This window comes from Ciconia boyciana, chromosome 7 (genome assembly GCF_034638445.1).
Source record: "Ciconia boyciana chromosome 7, ASM3463844v1, whole genome shotgun sequence".
Taxonomy (NCBI): Eukaryota; Metazoa; Chordata; class Aves; order Ciconiiformes; family Ciconiidae; genus Ciconia; species Ciconia boyciana.
Genome location: NC_132940.1, coordinates 38,001,224 through 38,021,779, shown reverse-complemented (window position 1 = coordinate 38,021,779; position 20,556 = coordinate 38,001,224). Strand labels below are relative to the sequence as shown.

At 47.2% G+C, this 20,556-nt stretch overlaps 1 protein-coding gene across 5 annotated transcripts; it reads left to right on the top strand.

The window, feature by feature from the left end:
* The first annotated feature begins 108 nt into the window (after positions 1–108).
* On the top strand, positions 109–19,667 carry THAP4 (THAP domain containing 4). Of its 5 annotated transcripts, none has more exons than XM_072866320.1 (6): positions 109–407; positions 1,296–1,885; positions 11,307–11,466; positions 14,415–14,524; positions 15,602–15,705; positions 19,357–19,667. In XM_072866320.1, exons 1-6 carry the CDS (start codon positions 331–333, stop codon positions 19,474–19,476), a joined length of 1,161 nt encoding a protein of 386 aa, XP_072722421.1. In that variant the 5' UTR covers positions 109–330; the 3' UTR covers positions 19,477–19,667. The 5 variants fall into 5 exon arrangements, with proteins under 5 accessions (XP_072722421.1, XP_072722422.1, XP_072722420.1 ...); XM_072866321.1 differs by having other exon boundaries at positions 110–407; positions 1,296–1,741; XM_072866319.1 differs by having other exon boundaries at positions 113–407; positions 1,296–2,452; positions 19,357–19,666.
* Positions 19,668–20,556: the final 889 nt, after the last annotated feature.

Here is a 20,556-nt window from a genome sequence, read left to right as displayed (position 1 = left end):
TGCCGCCGCGGACCGAGCGGCTCGTCGGGAGGCGGACGCCCTACAGCGCCGAGGAGGCAAGCAAGCGGCGCCGGGAGCGATTCCACCCCTTCCCCACCCGCCCCACAGTATCGGTGCTGTACGGCGGCGCCTCGGCCAAAATGGCGGCGGCCGTGTGGCAGCTGCCATCTTGGTTGACGGCAGTGCCGTACAGAAACCCCTTCCCCAGCGGCGGAGGGGCGGTTGGGGTGACCTGACTCCGCCATCTTGCTGTACGGCTGGCGGGGGCCCGGGCCGGCGGGCGGGGGCCGGGGCCAGGGCGGGCCCGGCCGGCAGCGGCGGCGGCCGGAGATGGTGATCTGCTGCGCCGCCGCCAACTGCTCCAACCGACAGGGGAAGGCGCACCGGGGCGCTGTCTCCTTCCACAGGTAAGGGCGGCCGCCCGGCCCGCTTCAGCCCCGCCGCCCCCGGCCCTCCGCAGGTGCTGCGACCGGGCCTCCCCCATTCCCGGGCTCCCCTCCAGCCTGGCCGCCGGGCTGGGGGCGGCTGCGTGCCCCCGCGGCGCTTCCCCCGCCGTGCCCGCCCGTCCCTCCCCGGCACCTCCGGGCCCGAGCGGCAGCGGCCGCCCTTTGTTTCCCTCAGCGCTGGGAACCGGCTTTGGGCTCCTTAACGCTTCCAGATATCGGGTTGGCAGTGGGGAGTTCTCCCTCGCCGCTGCAGGGCCTGGGCCCCAGACTCAAGCCTCGGCCCGTCCCCCCGCGGCCTCGGCCTGCACCAGGGGCCTCGCTGGTGATGCTGCCGTAGGTGAGTCCCCAAGGGAAGGTTGTTATCTTACGCGGCCGATGTGAGCCCATTTAGAAAAGGTGCCTCGTTCAACTACTCTGGGTCTTTTTTTCAGTCCAGGGATTTTTACACCTTATTAAATATACCTGGCGTATCAACAGGGTTGCAGAGGCAGCAGGTGGACAACGCATTGGTCGAGCCAGGGTGTTTCGGTGTTCGTTGCATGCTCCGTTTCTCCTCATTTGCGGACAGGGTGCTGTGTTTGTTGTGGGGTAGATGAGCAGCTAAATAATAGGTCGGTTGCTGATGAAAAGGGAAACAACACTTTTTAGTTCTGCGCTGTTTGTGAAGTGGGGCTGTTAACAGAGGGAACGAATATTGAGTGTTTCAGCCTAAAGCGAAATAATCCTCAAATGAGCATAACCTATTAAAATACAGCTTTCACAAGAATTTCCTAAACCTAAGAGTACCAACCCTTCTGATTTCCAAAACGCAACTTACTTTTTCATGGGTTTTGTCTGTTTGTTTTTTAGATTCCCTCTGAAGGATTCAAAGCGTCTGATTCAGTGGCTAAAAGCTGTTCAGAGAGACAACTGGACTCCTACCAAGTATTCATTTCTTTGCAGCGAGCATTTCACCAAAGACAGTTTTTCTAAGCGGCTGGAAGACCAGCACCGGTTGCTGAAGCCCACTGCTGTCCCTACTATCTTCCAGCTTGCAGAGAAAAAACACGACAACCTGGATTATGTCAGAAGCAGAAGAAAAACAGCAAGTCAGGTGCCGCTGCAGGATGGAGAAGACCCAAGGGAAGGAGGCTGTGAGGTAGTTCAGAGGACCTCGTCTTCTGGCCAGGACTTCATGGTGATGCAAGGGATGAAAGAGATGGAGGAGGCGACTTTGCAAGCAGAAATTGGATCGATGTCCGAGGAGGAAGAGAACCTCCACAGCCAGCTGGACAGCCCTCGGAGAAGGACGTTAGGTGATAATTTGGTTGCAAAGGCTGGACCTCAGAAAAGGCCTGAGAGATCTTCTGTGGAGGACTGTCCTAAAGCCACCTGGATGGGGAGCTGGGTAGCAGACAGAAGTGGTGTGTCAGTTGATGACTTCACGCCTCCTGCCTCTGGTGCTTGCAAGTTCATTGGCTCCCTTCATTCTTACAGCTTTTCCTCTAAGCATGCCAGAGAGAGGCCGTCTTTCCCAAAAGAACAGCTAGAAAGGAAAAGGCCAAAGAGAGATGTGGAACCAAGCTGCAGCAGCCATCTTACGGGACACGATAAGGCTGTAGCGGAGGGCTCCCCTACTTCATCCCTCACTGCGACCCCTCAGAAACCTTCCCAGGGTTTGTCGGCATCCCCAGCAGACCTTACCCCTCAGCCTGCTGCTGAGGCTGTGGTGGGGCGGAAGGGTGACACAGATGCCAATCCCATGTCAATCAACGAGGTCATCATGTCGGCCTCAGGAGCTTGCAAGCTCATCGACTCCCTCCACTCATACTGTTTCTCCTCCAGGCAGAGCAAAAGTCAGGTGTGCTGCTTGCGTGAGCAGGTAGAAAAGAAGAACGGAGAGTTGAAACTTTTGAGGCAGAGGATCAGTCGCTCTGACAGTCAAGTCAGGAAGCTAAAGGAGAAGCTAGATGAGCTGAAGAGGATCAGTTTCCCTTACTTGAACAGCCTGCTATCCCAGGACTGTGGTCAGTATTTCCAGTGGCTTTGCGTTGAGGCAGAATTAACCATTTTCTTAGCAATAAAAGGCTGTTTAAGTTAGAGTTCGGAAAGATGTGATGGGTAAAAGGTATGAGGAAGGTACGTTTTTGGAAGGAGAAGTAGTAGCTTGTGTTAGACCAACAAATAGAGGTGAAAATTAGGTTTTTGGGCACATGAGCTATTTCTTATATCCCAAAAGTTTCTGAGGCAATTCCTGGTGTGGAATGGGAAGTTAGGTCATGGTGTTGCAGACAACTCTCTTGATGAATTTTTTTTTTTTCTTCCTGGATTATTTTACCTTATTTTGTGACTCAGTAGCACCTGTTAGGATTTGCCTTCCTTTGGAGTGTGCCTGTGAATTTTTTTGGTGTGTTAATGAGCTGTCATGGGCAACAGGTATCTGGGAAAGTTGTTGTAGTCTTCTCCAGTGATGTAAGAAGTACTTTGGATATTAGATTTCATATACATTGCTTAGTACTCGGGATATATGAAATCTAAGTGAGGTGGTAGGTATCAAATATGACAATGTCATGATACACAGTCAGGTAACTTTTTATGATCGAATGTCTGTGTTTGGTTTGATTGTTTCCTTCCTCGGAAGGCGGCAGAAGTCAGGAAATGGATAATAAAGTGGGAAGATAAAACTTTTGCACAATGACTCTAGTTGCAAGATACAGTTCAGGGGAAATGTTTAGGAGCATCTAATGATGTTTGTGTGGCTGCTGAGAAAATGTTGGGTTGCCTTGTGAAGGATGCATGACTTGGGCCTGTCTTGAAGTAGTCGTGGAGTAGTGAACCAACCCATGGATGGTTAGGTATCCCCTCATGGTAATTCTCGCATCCATTATGAGGTTTCTCCTTTAGCCTTCTTCTAAAGCCATGTAGTATTAGACATGGTCAGAAGCATGATACTGGCATAGAAAGACATGTTCTTCAGACTATTATAGGATGGCCTACTTCACTCAAGTGCAAGAAAATAAATCCCGACAAAATTCTTGAAGGTCGATACCCAACACTACTTTTTCCATGTGTTTTTAATTTTCCAAAGTGTGGGAAAACTCACACTTTGATTTGGGTAGAGGGGGGAAAATAATTTTTTCCCCCATGGGAAATCAACATAGTCTTATTTGTACCTTCTGGTCTGTATTTTTGTATTGTTTTGGTATCAAACTAAAGAAAATAACTAAATATAATTTTAAGGTTCCATAAATGTCATTCATTCATATATATATATGAAAAAAGGGTGTCTGGCTTTGTTGGAGTACCTTCAATGAGATACTAATTGCAAAAAGAGTGTCCTGAAGGTTTTTTTCTTTATTCTAGTAAGCACTATGATTTTTCTTTTCTTTCCTGAGATGGATGTTCTTATACATACATCTTTGAGAATGTGAGAATTATATATTAAGAATATCTTTTATAAGAACATAAGAATTACATATTCTATTTTCTAAGGGAAAATGTCAGTTTTCTTAATGAATTGACCAACTCGCTACCTGTTCTGCCATCTCTTATCTACAAAACTGGAGATCAGTATGTGAAAATGAATAATTTCAGCGATTACAGCTTGGTGCTATGGGAAGTCCTTATTGGAACCCTTTGGCTAGAGATTTTTTAAAGGGGTTGTTGGGGGCTAGCTGGCTTTTTTTTTTTTTTTTTTAGTTTAATCTTGATGCTCATCTGCCTTGCATTGTTTTTTTTGTGCTCATAGTAATACTTTATGGCAGCCAAAGTACCTGATTAAGTGCAGCTGACTGCTGCTGGGTAGAGTCTGGTTTATGCCTAGACATTAAATCTTACTGTAATGCAAAGCTGAATTGAAGATGGGCTTTTTGGTATTCATAAAAATACAGACAGGTATCATATGAGGTTAATAATAATTATAGTCTTTGTTAGTAGCTACATTTCAGTTGTCCCAAATCATCTGATGGGTAGTTGAGGTGATGTTATTAGCTGTGAACCTGAGCCTGCATATTTTTTTTCTCCTAAAGGCAGTTCCTTGGGGATGGGGAGTGTAAGTAAAGTAACTGACTGGACTGACCATGCAGGTTGTTATGTGTCTGCATCCCAACTCCACACAGTGCAGGACCTCTCTTTGCAACTGCCTGACGTTCAGCTGCTTCCACAAAATCGCAAGCAAAAAGTCAGCTTTAGGCCTGCACCTGTTAAGCAGATCTTCAGTTTGGTACTAGTTCTCAACTGATATTTTCCTCCAATGAGACAAGTAAATTTCTGCTTGCTGTATCCAAACTACAACTGGCTGGAAAGAGCAGGTGTCTGCAAAACTGCTGCACACGCCGTCCCTGCCAGCCACACTTGAGGACTGGTGACTCAGTTTGGGTGAGTTTGGCTCACAGCGTGCTTGAACTGTCACGATGTGCTCAAGCAGTGTTTCCCAACCTGTCTTAACAGGGGGATCGACTAACTGGTTTTAGGAGAAGCCCTGGGCTGTCTCCTGGACAGCTGCCACAGTGACCTTTTTCTATCTAAACTTTGAATTTGCTCACTTTTTTGGTAGGAAAATGTTTCCTTCTGTTTCGTGGGCCACTTCTGAGGTCCATGGACCAAAGGTTGAGGAATACTTCCAGCAGAGGAGCGTGGTTAGGCACAGTGCACCAGGCAGAACGAGGTTAGATGCATCTTCTGGAGAACAAAAGGATACACTGGGAGAAGTTAGGGAGAGCCAGCAAGCAAATATGGATCCAGTGTCCTCGGGAAGGGGAGACTATTCTAACACCACTGTCCTCTGATACACAAGTACTATCTGACCATCTTGTTCTGCTTGATGGTTTTGCAGCTCTGCTGCATCATAATCCCCCAGTGCTAGCACAGGAGATCTGAGATGCCTCTTTCGCAAGATCACCTCATCTTAACGTGCTCAAGTTTGGTTCTTTTGTAAAACTACATCTCCCAGCAGGCACCGGGATAACGGTCTTACCTAATCATGAGCTCACTTCCCTTATAGCCATCTTATCAACCCTGTGCAAAACACTTTCTAGTGAGCAAAGGTGGTTAGAGAGCTAGACCAAGCAATAGAAAAATAACTGCAAACTATGGCTGGCAACGGAGCAAACACAGGTATGATTCAATGGGATTGAAGTGTCTGTGTTTATCAGAGAGGTAAAGCTGTTAGAATTCAGCCATTTGAGCATATGTGGAGCCTCTTCCACACTGCATGTCTGCTTTCATGAAGGTCATATTAAAGGCAGGAGAGTTTGCAAAATGAGTCCACATGAAAAATGGTTAGAATTTTGCTAGGAATCTGTAGGAAATCATATTTCCTTCTAGCTTAGATTTGTCTTTAAATATTTGTACAAAGCCAGCATAGAAATGGAGTCATTTATAATACTTTTTACATGTGAATGAAGCATAGTTGGTGAACTTTGGGGACAAGCAGAAGAGCTCGAATATTAAATGTCTGGTTTTGTGCTGAGATGGAGTCCTGATGCCTGGTCTGTGGGGCATCAGGTGGTGTTTCCCATCAAGGTGGCAACAGGCTTTTGTTTGTGTTGCAGAAAACAAATCAGAAAAAACAAAACCAGGTTTTTGTTCGTGTTGCAGAAAACAAAGCAAAATCGTGTTCCTCAGTGGCAGTGAGGAGTGGGGTCGTGCAAGGATGCGAGATGCTCTGTTTTCATCTGTCTGAACAGGACTTGAACAGCAATGGGTTCCTATCCAGTTTAGCTTGAAAATGAAACACTCATAATGGGTTGCAGAGATGTGCTGTCAGAAGAATTGCCTCTGCCAGGGCAGGCACTGCTAACCTGGCAGCTGCATGTTAACTTGGAGCTAGGTTTTGGAAGAAAAATGCTTTTATTCTGAGATGGCAGGTGCTGCTTGTGATTTTTTTTTTTTTTTTTTTTTTCTGCCTTGTCTGGGATGGGAATGGCCAGAGTAGAAGGCTGGTCAATAGAGTAAGTGGGTGTTACAAAGAACAAGGGAGCTATAAAGTAAGCTAAGAGTGAGATAAGGGGTAGGAATATGTGAACATAGGTTAAGAGCAGGGCTGAATCTGTAGCAGAAGGCATCACGAGAGAGGCTAGGTGAGACTTCACAGCACCTATGGCCTGAGCAGATGCTGCCCTGTAGCAGGTGGGAGGTAAGCTGCCTAGTGCTCTGCATGGGAGCAACCAGTGTGTAGGCACTGACCTGACATGCAGCAGGTTCTGGACGTGGTTGACCAGGGAGATGGCTCTTTCACCACCCCCTTGGAGAGAAAGGTGGTTGGAAGCAGGGAAACAAGACTGTTTACTCTGCTGTTGTTTTGGTTTTTGTTTTTTTTTTCCCCCAGTGGAAGCGTCTTTTTTTTTTTCTAGGTTTTTTTTTTTCCTAATAGCCTATAGAGCTTGTACATTAAGCATTTAATTCTGCAGGGAGTTGGCAATGACTCACAACAAAAAAACAGCTTGCAACTAGGAAGCAATGAAAATGCTAACTAAGGAAAACTCGAGAGAAAGTAAAACATAATGAGATAAGCTCAGGTAGGATGTTTGGGTTTCTCTTAATAGTGTATAATTTAAAAAATGTTTTCTCTATATTTTGTAGTGCCGGAGAACTCTGACAGTGACTACAGGCACTGGAGCATTTTACCAGAGGTTAGAAACAGAGGCAATAACACTGGTGCTTGGTCATGAAATTAATTACTAAGGCCATAAGATGAAAACCTGTGAATATAACTACATTCCCGGCTTTTAGAGCAGAGATGGACCTAGAGCATGTCCGTGCTAGGAATGCTTTACTGGTTTACTGGGGGGAGCATCAGCAAAGTGCGTAAAGGGGTGCAACACTCAGGGAAGGGTAGCAGAGTACAAAGCCACCTTCTGTACTTAAATATGGAAAAAATATGCTGAGCAAGGCTGCTCCTTAATTACCAGAACCTTGATGATGATGATTTAAATCCAGTAAGCGACTCAGCTGAAGAAAGGACTGGAGGAGGCTGCCCAGCTGTTGTTGTAGACTGTGCACTTTGAAGACTGGGAAGGTGCTGTGTGAGTTTGTTTTTTGTTTGGGGTTGTTTTTGTTTTTGTTTTTTGTTTTTTCTTAAGTTTCCTGCAGCAAGTATTCCCCAGCTTGGGGGAAATAGGTTAGCTGCCTTGTTAGAAGCCAGATGGCTGCTCGTGCTGCAGATTTGCTGATAAAGCTGCATAGGAATTTGTGCCAGCGTAACTTTCTGTGCCAGGGATCCCACTTGAGAGCCACACTGGCTGAAGCCTGTGTAGACATGGCCCAAGGGGGTTGTCCAGCTGCTTTGTTTGGTTTTTCTCATGGCAGGCAGAGCACACCATCTTCTGCTGCAAAGCATGGACAGCCGGTTACAGTCTGACTTTGTTACCGTGCAGGGAGGGATTTGACTTCTAAACCCTCCATGAATGGAAAAGATGTGGAAACAGTCCATCCACGAGTTTGGAGGGATGAAGTGGGGTCAGATGGTGAAAAGGAGCTGACTTGTGTGCACAGGACCTGGGCACGGCAGTTTTGGCCTGAGTGGCTTCCTGAAGAAAAGAGATCTAGGTGATTGGGTTGCTTATGTGCCTGTGGTTTTTGTCTCCCAAGCTGTTGCAACTTGTGAGCATCGTGGCTGATTTCAGTTGGATTTCGTAGAGGAGTGGAGGTCTTGAAGATGCTGGATCCCTAACGGCTTCAAGAAAGTGTATCATCTGGTAGGGGAAAGTGACTCCAGGAATTTCCTTGTTAAGAAAGAGGATATAGTGTGAGGTTCCCTGTTATTAGATAAAAGAGAAACTCTGCGTGCTTAATGCAAGAGAACCATCATTAAGAGGACCCCATCTGAATCTGAAGCTTTAAACATGCAGAAGGGGTAGCCAGTGTCTCTTGCACTGCAAACTCTCAGACGTGGTTCATATTCTTGATATTGTCACACACTTACTTTTTAAGCCACAGTAGTAGGTTGTTTGTAAATGCGCCAAGAGTTTGTGATGCGCCAAGAGTTTAGATCTTTAAAAGGGAAGTACACGCTCCTTCATCAGTGAAATTCCTCTTGACAGTGACTGTATCTATAAAACTGTTGTTTGAAACAAAGCAGCTCAGCAGACAAAGATATTTTCCTCTTTAAACTCTACTTTTTGTTGCTACAATAGTCATGCATTTACCCACCCCAACCACGACATAAGAACCAAATTTCTTTTCAAATTACCACTTTTTTTTTTTCTGATGGACTCAATCAGCTTCTCTCCTGTCTGCCTCCCCACTCTTGCTTTTCCACTCTCTTAGCTCAGCCCTCTGGCACAGAAGGCAGGCAGGAAAAAAAAAAGGACTTAGTCCACTAGTCAGAGACCAATAATGAAGGTAAAAAGAGCACTGCATAGGATGTGATCTAGATGTGCTTACTGTTCTGCACTTCACTGAGACTCTGGTCCTTATTCCCACCAGCACTTCTGTTGCTCTTGGCTTTTCCAAGCGACATAAGAACTAAAAAAACTCATGCTGGCTTTGCTGCCATCCAGGTAGTTTGAAAAAAGTAATAATGGTCATTTGGCCATGTTATTTGCCCAGGTGCTGTAGACTTCAGGATATACAGTTACATCTTCACTTTTCAGCTGGCTAGAAGTCCAGCTCTTTGGAAGTGAGACTAGCTTGCCTGGTCAAGCATCTCCAGCCAGGCTGAATGCTGCACAGCAAGGCAGTGGGGTGAAGCTGTGGGTGCTGGAAACGATCGGTTGGCTTCTCTTGGTTTATAACTGAGTCTAAAGAGTAGAAATGGCTAAAGCAGTTTCTTTTATCTGTCATTTTTATGCTTTTTCCTGAAATGCTGCAAGGTTGGTAAGCAGAATAAAGTGAAGTGCCCCATTACAAGCACTCTGGTGACAGAAAGCATCCTGCTCCTAGGCTTTGTTGCCACCTCCTGACCCAGGAGAGGGCAGCAGCAGCCCAGGCTGCAGTCTCTTCTAGCCTTTCCAAAGCTTTGCTCTTCCCTTGTACGGTGGGAGTTTGAGCCTGCAAAAAGCTTGGAAAGAAATGCAGTGTATGCAGTAGCAAGTGAAAGACAAATACCAGTCGGACAGGGTAGCAATACTCTCCTTACTTGCAAAACCGCGTGCTCTCAACATGAAAGTAGAAAGGGAAACTGGCTTGTAAGGAGCAGTGTAGAAGTATGGGGTTTCTTGTAGCAATAATTTTGGACTTTTGTTACCAGTCATCACTGTGTTAAGGTCTTTGCTGCACCAGAAAATGATGTTCTGTTGTTTTGGTTGCTCACAGTACAGGTGGAAGGTAAGTACAATGAAATACCATCCGGTACACTAACACTGCTGTATGGATTGTAGGAACCCCTTCTTAATACCTTGGTAAGCTGGTGGTGAATCCACAGGCTGGCAGGACAGTCTTTGCAAGGGCTGGCTCTGATGCCATAGACTTTTATCACCTATTTCACAGTGAGCTCTCATGTTGCTTCACTTGCAAAATACTTCAGGATAAAGATGAGTAATAAGCATCTTGCTGACATGCCAGCTGGCTTTCTAAACCTGCTATCTTTGGGAGAATAAATAACAAAAGTGGTAATTCTCTTTCACCTGGGAAAGTTTCTGTTCCCTCTCCTTTGGCATTCCAGGTGCAGACTCTACATTCTTCTTCCTCTCAGTCTTTTTAGCCTGATGTTTGGGACCGAGCACAGTGAAACTCAGACTGATCAAGCAAATTTTTACCCACAACATCACCTTTTTAGGTCATAATTTCTCCCTGCAGCTGAGTCTGTGCCTTTTAGACCAACTGGACAGGTAGCTTGTTCTTGTATTGAGCGATATCAATAGGTGTGGAAAACAATCCCCTTCAGCCCCCACCCTACCAGGATGAGTCATTATCATGTGTGTGAGAGGAAGACATGCTTTAAGTATACTTCAGTCATGCTTGTCTGCGTAACATAGCTAACCTAGAGTAGCGGGCACTTCGTTTGTGTTGTTATTGGTCTTTCTGAGATCACGTGGGTGCCATATCACTTTCCCTGCTTACACCTTAGGAATGGATCTGCTTTGCTGTTCACGTGGCTTTAAATTGTCTGTCTCCATTTCTCTGATTTTTTTTTTTCAGGTCACACCCTCTGAAATCACAGCAAAATGCAAAATGGTTGTTTATCAAAGCTCTTCTAAAATTATTTGTTAAAGAAGTTTTAACTTTGTGAAACAGACCTTGGTTGCTTCTTAATAAATGCAACGACAAAGGGAAGTAGCTTTCTCTTCCATTTACGCTTTAACTTGCAGGCACCCTAGTCTTTTTGAAATGTTTTACTTAGCCTTAGTCCGGAACCTAAGCAGAACAACTTCTGAACGATCCCTGTCTCATTGTACAAGTGCAGGTTGTTGTTAACCTCTTCAAAAAAAATTACAGTCAGACTTTGATCTTGAATGTATGCAGCCTGACTTTCTTTTTCCTCTGAAGTGAGGACTTGCTTCCTTGGTGTCTGAAACAAACAGGAATGGTGCGTACTCAGTGCTTGAGAAAAATCAGGCCAGAGCATTAGAGACTTAATTATCATTTAGTGATAATTCTTTACACTGAGCTTTCAGTCTTCTCCTTCCTTGCCTGTAGATAGCAGGGCACTTTCTCTTCAGATCATGATACAGAGAGGAGTCAGAAATGGACCTGGAAGAGTGCTCTATGTCAGGCCAAGAGGAGGTTTGAAAACAGACCTACTTTCCATGACTGTTCGTTGTTCCCTGTCTCCCCTTGCACCTTGGAGCTGATGCTGCTCTAGAGAAAAGCGTTGCTGCTGCATTGGACTGTTTCTGAGGTGTTTTGTGTTCAACTCCACCCAGCTGTAAGCAGCTCACAGCAAGCTGCAGAGCACTGATCCCTGAATTTTCTTTCTTCGTTCATTCTTTTCCTCCACAGAGACTCCTCAGCTGAATCCTGTGATGGAGCCCCTGTCCTGGATGCTGGGCACCTGGCTCTCAGACCCACCAGGAGACAGCACCTTCCCTACAATGAAGCCCTTCCAGTACCTGGAAGAAGTGCACATCTCTCATGTGGGGCAGCCCATGCTCAACTTCTCGTAAGTGTAGGGGTTTATCTGCGTTGGCAGCAGCTTTTGGATCGGAGCAGGCATGGCTCCAGTGAGATTTGTTGGTTGTTTCTTTTCCAGTGGCAAAGTAAACAAGTGTTCACCTACCAAATGAGATAATGTAATGATATGTGACTGCATGGTCTGACTTTTGTTTTCGTTTAAAACTTGTGATTAATTGGCATGCTGTTGCAACATACCCAGAGCTGCACACCTGCAATCACTGAGGATTCAATAGCCCAAGAGTACACTGCACTTCTACAGAGCTTTCAAAAGTGAGTTCACACCTGTAAACTCATGCAGATGCCCATGTGTACAGGATCAGGACTGTGGCCATGGTGCAGTGTACAGTTCTTGTGGCCTGCCAGTCTCGAGGGTTACATAGTGAGAAGTAACTCAGGGTGCTGCGAATGTAACTGTAACTTAGAATAGGGTGAGTAATTTAGGGTACCAAGAATGGCCCCAGGATGGACATCGCTATTGTTTGTGCAAATTCTGTACCTACCTTTGAAAGACCAGTGATCCTTCCACTTTAATGTGATGTACACTGGGCACATATATTAGCCAAAAGATGTACTGTCTTCATAGCCAGAAAAAAACCCACCATTCTTCTTGCTGTCAGTAGCTATCTAATTAGAAATGAATCTTTGGGTAATAGTGTTACAACTGCTATCATTCTGCTTTGTGAAACTCCCACTTACAGATACAATAAATTAAGGGGCTATGGCATGGCTGTCAAGTTTGTCCATTTTAAACTGTGGTCCTCAGTCTTCACCAGCATGCAAATCTGAGGAAAAAAAGTGTTTAACAAACTATGTGGGATAGGAGGTAGGTAGCTTAACTGCTTTGGCTGCAAGTAATTGTTCTAAGAGAAATCAAAAAGAAATCTGCAGTAAGAGAAGTGACATGTTAGCTAACTGTTCAGTGCTGCTCCAATACTAATTTGGGAGGGGTGAGTTGGAAAGTTTTTTGCTTTGAAAACCAGAGAAAAGAATAATTACAAGATGCCAATGCTGTGTGAAAGATGCCCTGTGATCCTGGTGTGCGCCGTTCGTTGTGACAGAGCTGCCAGCTCAGCATGTGACATTTTTAGTCCAGTTTCCAAAAGAAACAAAGCTCTGACAGTCATGCTCTGTATACACCTCCCTCTCCAACTTTTGAATAGTTAGTTGCTGATTTGAGTCGCCTTTTGTGCCAAGGAGATATACAGCTCAGAGCTGTTGAGCTCTGGGAAGCATCAGGAAAATAGGCAGCAGGCTTGGAGGACAGAGACCCTGTGCCTCCCTGGCTCCTGAAGCAGTGCCACTTGACTGTTACAAGACAGTCCATATGTCTCTTGAATACTCCAAGCTTTGAAAGAACCCTGATGTAAGTTTGTTCCTCGTTTGATTCTAGGTGCTCCCGCGACGAGGTGTGACTCTGTAGGGTACCTGGCTTCACTAGTTGCAGAGCACAGAGGCTTAGATACTAGGACAGCCCTTAGCAGGCATGCACCACCGATAGAAGTCATTCCTGGTTCTTCCTATAACCACATGGTTAAAAGGAGACATCCTTTATATAGAGACAAAGCCAAACAGGAGGAGTAATTTGTGTATTTGTACCTAGAGGACATTGGGGAGCCAGGATCAAGGCTTGCCAGGATGCAAGGCACACAAACTCCTCCCTAACTGCATGCCTTACCTGTGCTCCCCCTTCCTTGTCTCCAGTTCTTTGAAGCCCACGGGTTTCTCATACCATGTGTAGGGGTGCCATGTGCTGCAGCTTGTGCTGCTGGTCTTTAGGAAATGTTGACTCTGCGTGATTCATTATATTTTACTTCACATAGGAAACACTTGCTTTGGACTTTTCAGCTCTCAGTGCTGCTTTAACAAATAACTGCTCCAGCTTGCCATGTGCCAGTGCCTGGACAAGACCCTTGGTCAAGCTCTTCTTGCATACTTGCCCTGTTACTGTTGGGATATGCTGGGGATATGTTGACGATACAGCATATCCCCAGTCCCTGGACAGGTCATGGTGGCCAAGGTGACTAGTGTTGGCTGTTTCCAGCAGGCACATCCCAGTTGCACAGCAGAGGCACGTGTGGGAACTGCTGTTGCATGAGTTCTGGGTGCAGTTTTAGCAGCAGCAGCTCTGAGGTTGCCTCTGTCTCCTTTCCTGTAGAAGGATGCAGAGTGGGAAATTCTATGAAAAACAGTATGAAATGAAAGATATTAGTCTAGAATAAAGAAACACCAATAGGATAGTCCACTATATTATGTAGATAGCTAGCTTGCTATTGTGTTTAAGCTGCTGTTTAATTCAGTTACCTGTGTAGGCTCAGGAATACTGTAGCACTAATATAATATATGAACATGGGTGATATATATAATCACCCACCTTATGGGTGACCAAACATACAACTCTAAGGCCACATGAAGAATAAATAAGAATCTCAGCTGAACTTTTTCTCTTTTTGAAGGGGGTGGTGGGAGAAATAAGTCTGCTCTGTTACTGCCTGCAGCAAGTAATATACAAAAAACCTAACTTGCCAGGTTTAAAAGCTAAATAAAGATGATATTGTAATTCCAGATACTTCCTTTTCTCAAATAAATATTTGAGACAGAGTATGGCTTCAGCATCTGTGAAATGTCTGACTTCCTGAGGGAGTTTCTGAGCTAGCTCTTAAAAAGACCCAGGAGCTGTGGAAGATCTGAAGCTTGAACTTAAATAACTAACACCAGCTCTAAGAAATAGCTGTGCCTGTAAAGTAACTGTATTTTTACACATTTACACCTCTCAGAACCTTCACCAGCCGTGAAGTGTTGTCAGTCTTTTACTCTTCAAATAATACTGCAGGCAATCATGGTTAAATAAAATACCATTTCCTCTGAGACCATACCAGGTCAAACACTATTTTCAGTGCAACAAACAGCAGCTTTTGTATTCTGATTTCCCCTCAGGTTCAATGCCTTCCATCCAGACACCAGGAAGCCCATGCACCGAGAATGTGGATTTATCCGCCTCAAACCTGACACTAACAAGGTGGCCTTCATCAGTGCCCAGAACACAGGTACACACCTGATACCCATGCTGGGGAAGGGAGGTCCTTACCCTGCTGTGCCATTTCATCACTTTTCCAGAAAATTATTGCACCTCTCACAGTTTCATTTCATTTGTTTTCATGTGGGTTCATCTGAACCCACAGTGAAAATAAATTAATAAATGAGCTTGTGTCAAAAGTACTTAGTTTCTAGGACTGGCTATGTGGCTTTGCCCAGGCAGTGTGGCTTTCTGGCTTTCTGTGACAGGAAAGGACTGCAAGTTGAAATACTGCTCATGCAGGAGACTCGAGGGGTATCCTTTCCTCAAATGGTATGTTGGTATTTGCAGATGTAGCTTTGTAAACCAAAAGAACCCCTGCCTCTGTAACAAGAATTGCAGTCTGAGCCTTAATGAGGGCAAGTGATAAGTGGTCAGTGAAATTCTTGATGCCTTTGTAGCAGCCTAGTCTTTTTTTGTGGGGAGGCAAGGAGAACATGTACAGATAAGGTGCTTTGTTCCCGCTGCTCCCATGAATTGGCCACAGTTGACCCTGTGGTAGAAAGAGAGAGGTGCATGCGTATTGGTTCATGTGCTCCTGGGTCTAGAGTCCTCCTTCTATTGCTAGTGTCATATTTGTCCAGCTGCTCTTTCTAAGCAGGGTCAGATTTAACGTCCCACTTAAACTGTTGTTACCAATGTCAACACTTGCCGTATTTGATTCTGTGGTGCAGGGTAGAGCTTGTGGCCCTGGCAAGGTGGGTCTGTGGTGGTTTTAAACCTCCTTTGCAGCCTCTCCATCTAGGAGTGTGTGGTGTGACCCGTATAGCAGGTTCCCTATTAGAGACCCTGCCCAGGCTGTGGACTACCAAGAGCCTCCGCAGCACTGTAGCAGGGGAGCTTCTCTCCTACTGTTCCCTTAACAATCTTGGAGAGTTACTTGGCATTACATGTCTGTGGTTGCGTGGATTTGCAGTTGTTGATATGTGCTAGGTCAAATAAAACTGTCATTCAGGGAGAGCGGTGGTCTATTACATAGCCTAATAATTGTGACATTGTTAACTAACCTTTGTAGCCTAATAATATGTATGACCTTGCTTCTCACTAGGTCTGGTGGAGGTGGAGGAAGGGGAGGTGAATGGACAAGAGCTGTCTATAGCTTCTCACTCCATAGCCAGGATCTCCTTTGCCAAGAAGCCCCATGTAGAGCAGGTGAGTGCACACACGGTGAGCAATTCACATAGTATTGCAGAAGGTGTCTAGCTGAGAGGATAGGTTGATTAGCATGCTTTAATTACAGATTGCCATCAGGAGTTCTTGGAAATATTGCATGGCATCCTGGCTTATCCTTTCTGTAACAGCCTTCAGAAGATATTTCATACATTACAAGACCCAGAGGGATCATTAAGATAAGAACTGATGTGCTGAATTAGACCAGCCAACCCAGAATCCTGTCTCCAGCAGTGGCCAGTAGCAGGTCCTTAGGGAAGAGAATAGGAAAGTCTTGTCTAAATACCCTTGTACAGCAGTGGTGTTACTTCTTAACACTGGTCTTCTGAATTAATTACAGTATGAGGGTGCACATGTAAAGTATGTCCAGTATTGAGCCTCATCAGGATGGATATTTTAGGAATGCCTGCCTTTCACTGGAGCTCCACCTTGTCTTTGCAAATCTTCCTTGCTTGCTTTTCAGCGTATTCAAGAGTTGCTATGTGTTTTCTTCCAACTTGTGGCTTCTTTTCAGGGCTGGGCACTTGCTGTCAGCTCCAGGCTTGGTTGACTGCTTCTTCGTTTTTGACTTTTTTTTTTTGTGTAGCGGTGGTTTGTTGTTGACACAGCTGGGTGGGGTACAGCCAGCTGGAGTAAGATGGCACTGCTGCAGTTAGTGTGGCATACTGAGGTCACTGCTGGAATCCTAGCTGTCACATATGAAGTTGTTGTGGCTGGCTAGCAGCTGAGAAAGACAGCAAGGTTGAACAAGCTCTCAGTAGAATAGGTACTGGCATGTTCTTGAATCTGTTTTGTTTTCTCTGATAACATATGGACCAACTGACTGACAGCAATTTTTCAAGGGTGACAAGTGAGGTGCGGCTCTCAGGAGAGAAGCAGTACTTTGATTGCAGCAAATACAGTATTGTCTTATTCTGGAATTTAAGGCTTAATTATGCAACCTAGTTTTTATGTGGTATTAAACCAACCCATAGATAACTAAGAGCACAAGTTTGTGCAGATGCGGCCAGTGTTGTAACTGTGCTCCCTAAATTCACTGACGTGCCAAAAATTGTATGTGCCTACACAAACAATGTCCTAACTCTTGAAAGGCAGTACTAACTCCCCTGCCTTCAGATGTGTGTTTTGAGTTGTTGGGTTTCTCCTTTCCCAGGAGCAGCTGTATTGCCTCCTTTCTGTAGCAGGAGAAATAAAGCTGTTAAATACTGTGGATATCACCAATGCAGTGGAGCTCTTAATTAAAAACATTTAAATAAAATGGACCTCCCTCTCAGAGTCATTGACTGAAATGTCAGCAGATAGATGGGCAGGAGGAGAGGGGGAAAGCAACAGAAAGACAGCGAATATCTTCATGAGGTTGAGCGCTGCAAGGCTGGCTTTGGTGAAGGCTGGAAGAGGGGACCTCCTGAGCTGAAGGTCCATGCTGACCTGGTACCTGAGGGCAGTTCAGGCCCAGGTACAGATCCCAGTGAGTATCTGGGAGGCCCTTGCTGGTAAAGGCGGATGTGGCGTGATAGGGTATGGCACACAGCCAGCTCCCACTGTGTTTTCCTCTTCACCGAGAACAGTGTAGCAGCCTCTCGTCAGAGGTCCCAGGCCATACCGGGCATCGAGGTGGCCCTTTCTGTCCTTCCCCGGCACTCCAGGGGAGCAGGAGGCAGGACGTTTGCGAGCGGCTTTCTGGTACCTAGAGGAAGATCCAGCCCTTGCAGGGCTTTCGCATGATGCGGAGCAAATCTGTGCTGAAATCACGCAAAGGGCGCAGTGCTGGGTGCGCGGGGTCCGTGCCAAGCTGCCTCCTTACAGCAGAGCTCACTCGGGGAGCTGCCGTGCCCTGGTCTCATCCACACGGTTACATGGCCGTTCTCCTGTTGGGCTGGGCAGCTGGAGTGACGCCCTCCAGAGCGTTATTCTGGAACAGGAGCTGAGGTTCAAAAAGGATGGTCCCACTTTTCTCCTTTATTTCAGCGACACCTAGGAGCAGGCTGTCTCGTCCCACTCGGTGGGTTGCGAGAGGGGTGAATCTTTTCGATTCCCCGACTGTTTGTGTACCGACAAAAGCCGATCTCTGCTCGGCAGAGCAGCGTGGTCGGTAGAGTCACGACAGTGGCTCAGAGGAACAGTCTGTCCCACTTCTGGTACCGACAAAGGCCGATGTCTGCTCATCAGAGCCGCGTGGTCGGTAGCGTCACGACAATGACTCAGAAGAACAGGCTGGCCAGCAACTTTATTAACTGGTGAATTCCACAAACGGACAAACTTAACGAACTGGCGAGCTCAACGAACGAACAAAGGCGATTTGGCAATGGAGCTATTTTCCGGGCAACCCGTCACAATTTATCCCAAACTTGCACATATATTGGAAGAGCAGAGGAAGAGAGAAGCAAGAAAAGGAAAGGAAAAGAGAGGAGGAAAGAGAAAGAAAAAGTATCACCACCCTTGGATCCCGCGATGACGATGACAGACGTGGCAATCCTCCAGTGGTGGGCGCGCACGCGCCTCCCTGGGGGGGGGTATGTCTTTATAAGCTAATCCCCGCCTCCAGGTACACCCCTTCAGGACTTACATGGTTCTTGTTCTAGAAAGTTCTCAATCTTCTGCGCAGGCGCTGGGGGAGAGGGGTGGTCGCGAGGGGTCTCTCGGGCGGTTGCAAGCCACTTCCTCAGATCAACTCTGTGTGATCTCTGGCCATACATCGTAAGGTCCAGCAGAACCCGGAACCGCGCATCCTCCGATGCGCTCTCCACGTCCTGCACGTCCTGCTCCCGCTCTCGCTCTCCCCCACCCCGTGTGCTCACCGACCTGCCGTCGCCATGCAAATAGCGCCTCAAGTCGCCACGATGTTTGCGACATTAACTCTTTCAGTCTCCCACACAGGCCTACAGCCTGTGCTGAACGCTGGATGCTTAGCCGCTCCCTCCTCCAGTTTGGAAGCCACTGAAGCCTGGGTTCCAGCAACTGCTTGCACGGCCCCTGAGTGGTTGCTCCACAGGGCAACCCCAAATTGCCTCTCTTGATGTTTGTTGCAGCACAGACAGACTCGCAGCCTGCCCGGGTGGAGGGATGGGGACGATGTCGCCTGCCGAGCCCTCTCGGTGGACGGCAGCGCTCTTCCCTCCTGCCCCGGGCCTGAACCCCTGCCTGGCTGCGGGTGCAAGCCGAGGCTCGGCAGGCTCCGATCTCCCCACGTAGAGTGAGCAACGCCTTACTCTGGCACCGTGTGGTGACCTGCAGAAAGCCCGAGTGGCTTTGAAGGCTGCCTTGGGGACGTTGTCCAGCGCAGAGCATCTCCCTGAGCCACCAGCCGGGAGCCACTCTTCTGGTGGAGGGATGTTGGCCTGTGTGTGCTGAGGTGATGTCAGCAGTAGTGCCAGGACGCTGCGTTGCTCTGTGGATAATGGTCTTGGGGCTTGGAGGGCTTGGAGCTGCTATTTGGGAAAGGGCTGCCTTCTTTAGGAGAGAAAACTTCTCCGCGTTTACTCGCATGGCTGTAGTGAGCATATCCTTCCATCTGTGGTGCGTTTAGAGCAAACACAAGGATGGCAAAGGGGAGGTAGAAAGCGCAGGTAAGGAATTTAGCCTGTGGATGCTGTTTGCTTGATTTCCTTATTTCTTTCCTTACCCCCTTTTTAGATTACCAGAAAATTCAGGCTCAATTCCGATGGGAAGCTCGAGCAAACTGTCTCGATGGCAACCACTACGCAGCCCATGACTCAACACCTCCACATTACCTACAAAAAGGTGACGCCCTGACGCCGGGAGGTCTGGGTCTCTCGCCGAGGGCGAGGAGCGGGGTGAGGTGCACAGAGAGCAGCGGCAGCTCGGGAGCACGGCATGGCAGACCCCGGAGCTGACTGCCTGCGCTCGCCCCCGGGGCCGCGCAGCTGCCTGACCTGTTGAGAATGTTACTCAGATGTTTCTGTAATGGTATATTAAAAAAAATTAAAAATAAAAAGCTTTTATTTTTATGGCTGTGTCGTCGGGCGTGATTGCAGAACGGTCAGCGCGTGCCTCTGCTCCGGCAGTGGTTACAGAGGGGCTTTTTGATGCCTGTTCATGAGTAGGTGTTGGGTTGCAGATCCAACCTCCTGGACCCTTCTCTGCAACCTGAATAACGCCACGGAAGCAGCAGGATCAGGAATGGATTTGCACTGCAGGGACGGACCCTGAGAACTCCAGCTCCTGCCTAATGAGACTCGGCTTAAATGTTCGGACGGAGCAGCTACCTCTTGCTGTGGGACGGAGAGAACTGTCGCAGGACCCGATCCTGATGGTGCCGTCCAGCTGACTTGAAAGGGCTCGGGGCAGTCCTGGAGGTCAGGACCAGACCTTACGTAGCTTCAGTGCAGAACATCACAAGAGTTTGGGTGACAACTGTGAGCCAGCGAGCAGCAAGAGAAACTGCGAACAGTGGGCATCGATCTCGGCAGGTGTTTTTCTAACGCGGGAGTCCTGATGCAGCCCTTGACCTCCATGAAATCTGTCATTGAGTCCCTCAGCAGTGAGGGAGGCAAGGGTCTAGCACTGCTTCTGGTCTACAGCAGAGGTAGGAGAGACGGTTCTGGCGGCGTTTCTCTGTCGATTGTCTCCAAAGGCTTTCTGTGGTGGGTTTGCGTCTCTAGGGAAGGCCTTGGCGGTGGCATTTCTTTCTCACAAGCTTTCTGATGCCAACCATTGTGCGGAAACTGTGCGTGAGGGCACGACAGGTCTGGTTGGCACCTGTAGCTTCCTTGGGGACCCAAGACCCACCTCGGCCAAAGGGATTTAAAACCTTTGCGCTTTTGGAAATGTCTGCTCTGGTGGCTCCCCGAGCTTCTCTGAGCTTCACGGTGG

Excerpts from the sequence above, each read along its gene's own strand:
- THAP4 (XM_072866319.1), top strand. The coding sequence starts at position 331 with ATGGTGATCTGCTGCGCCGCCGCCAACTGCTCCAACCGACAGGGGAAG. Across the intron at positions 408-1,295 it reads GGCGCTGTCTCCTTCCACAG|ATTCCCTCTGAAGGATTCAA; the intron begins GTAAGGGCGGCC and ends TTTGTTTTTTAG. Across the intron at positions 2,453-11,306 it reads CCTGCTATCCCAGGACTGTG|AGACTCCTCAGCTGAATCCT; the intron begins GTCAGTATTTCC and ends TTTCCTCCACAG.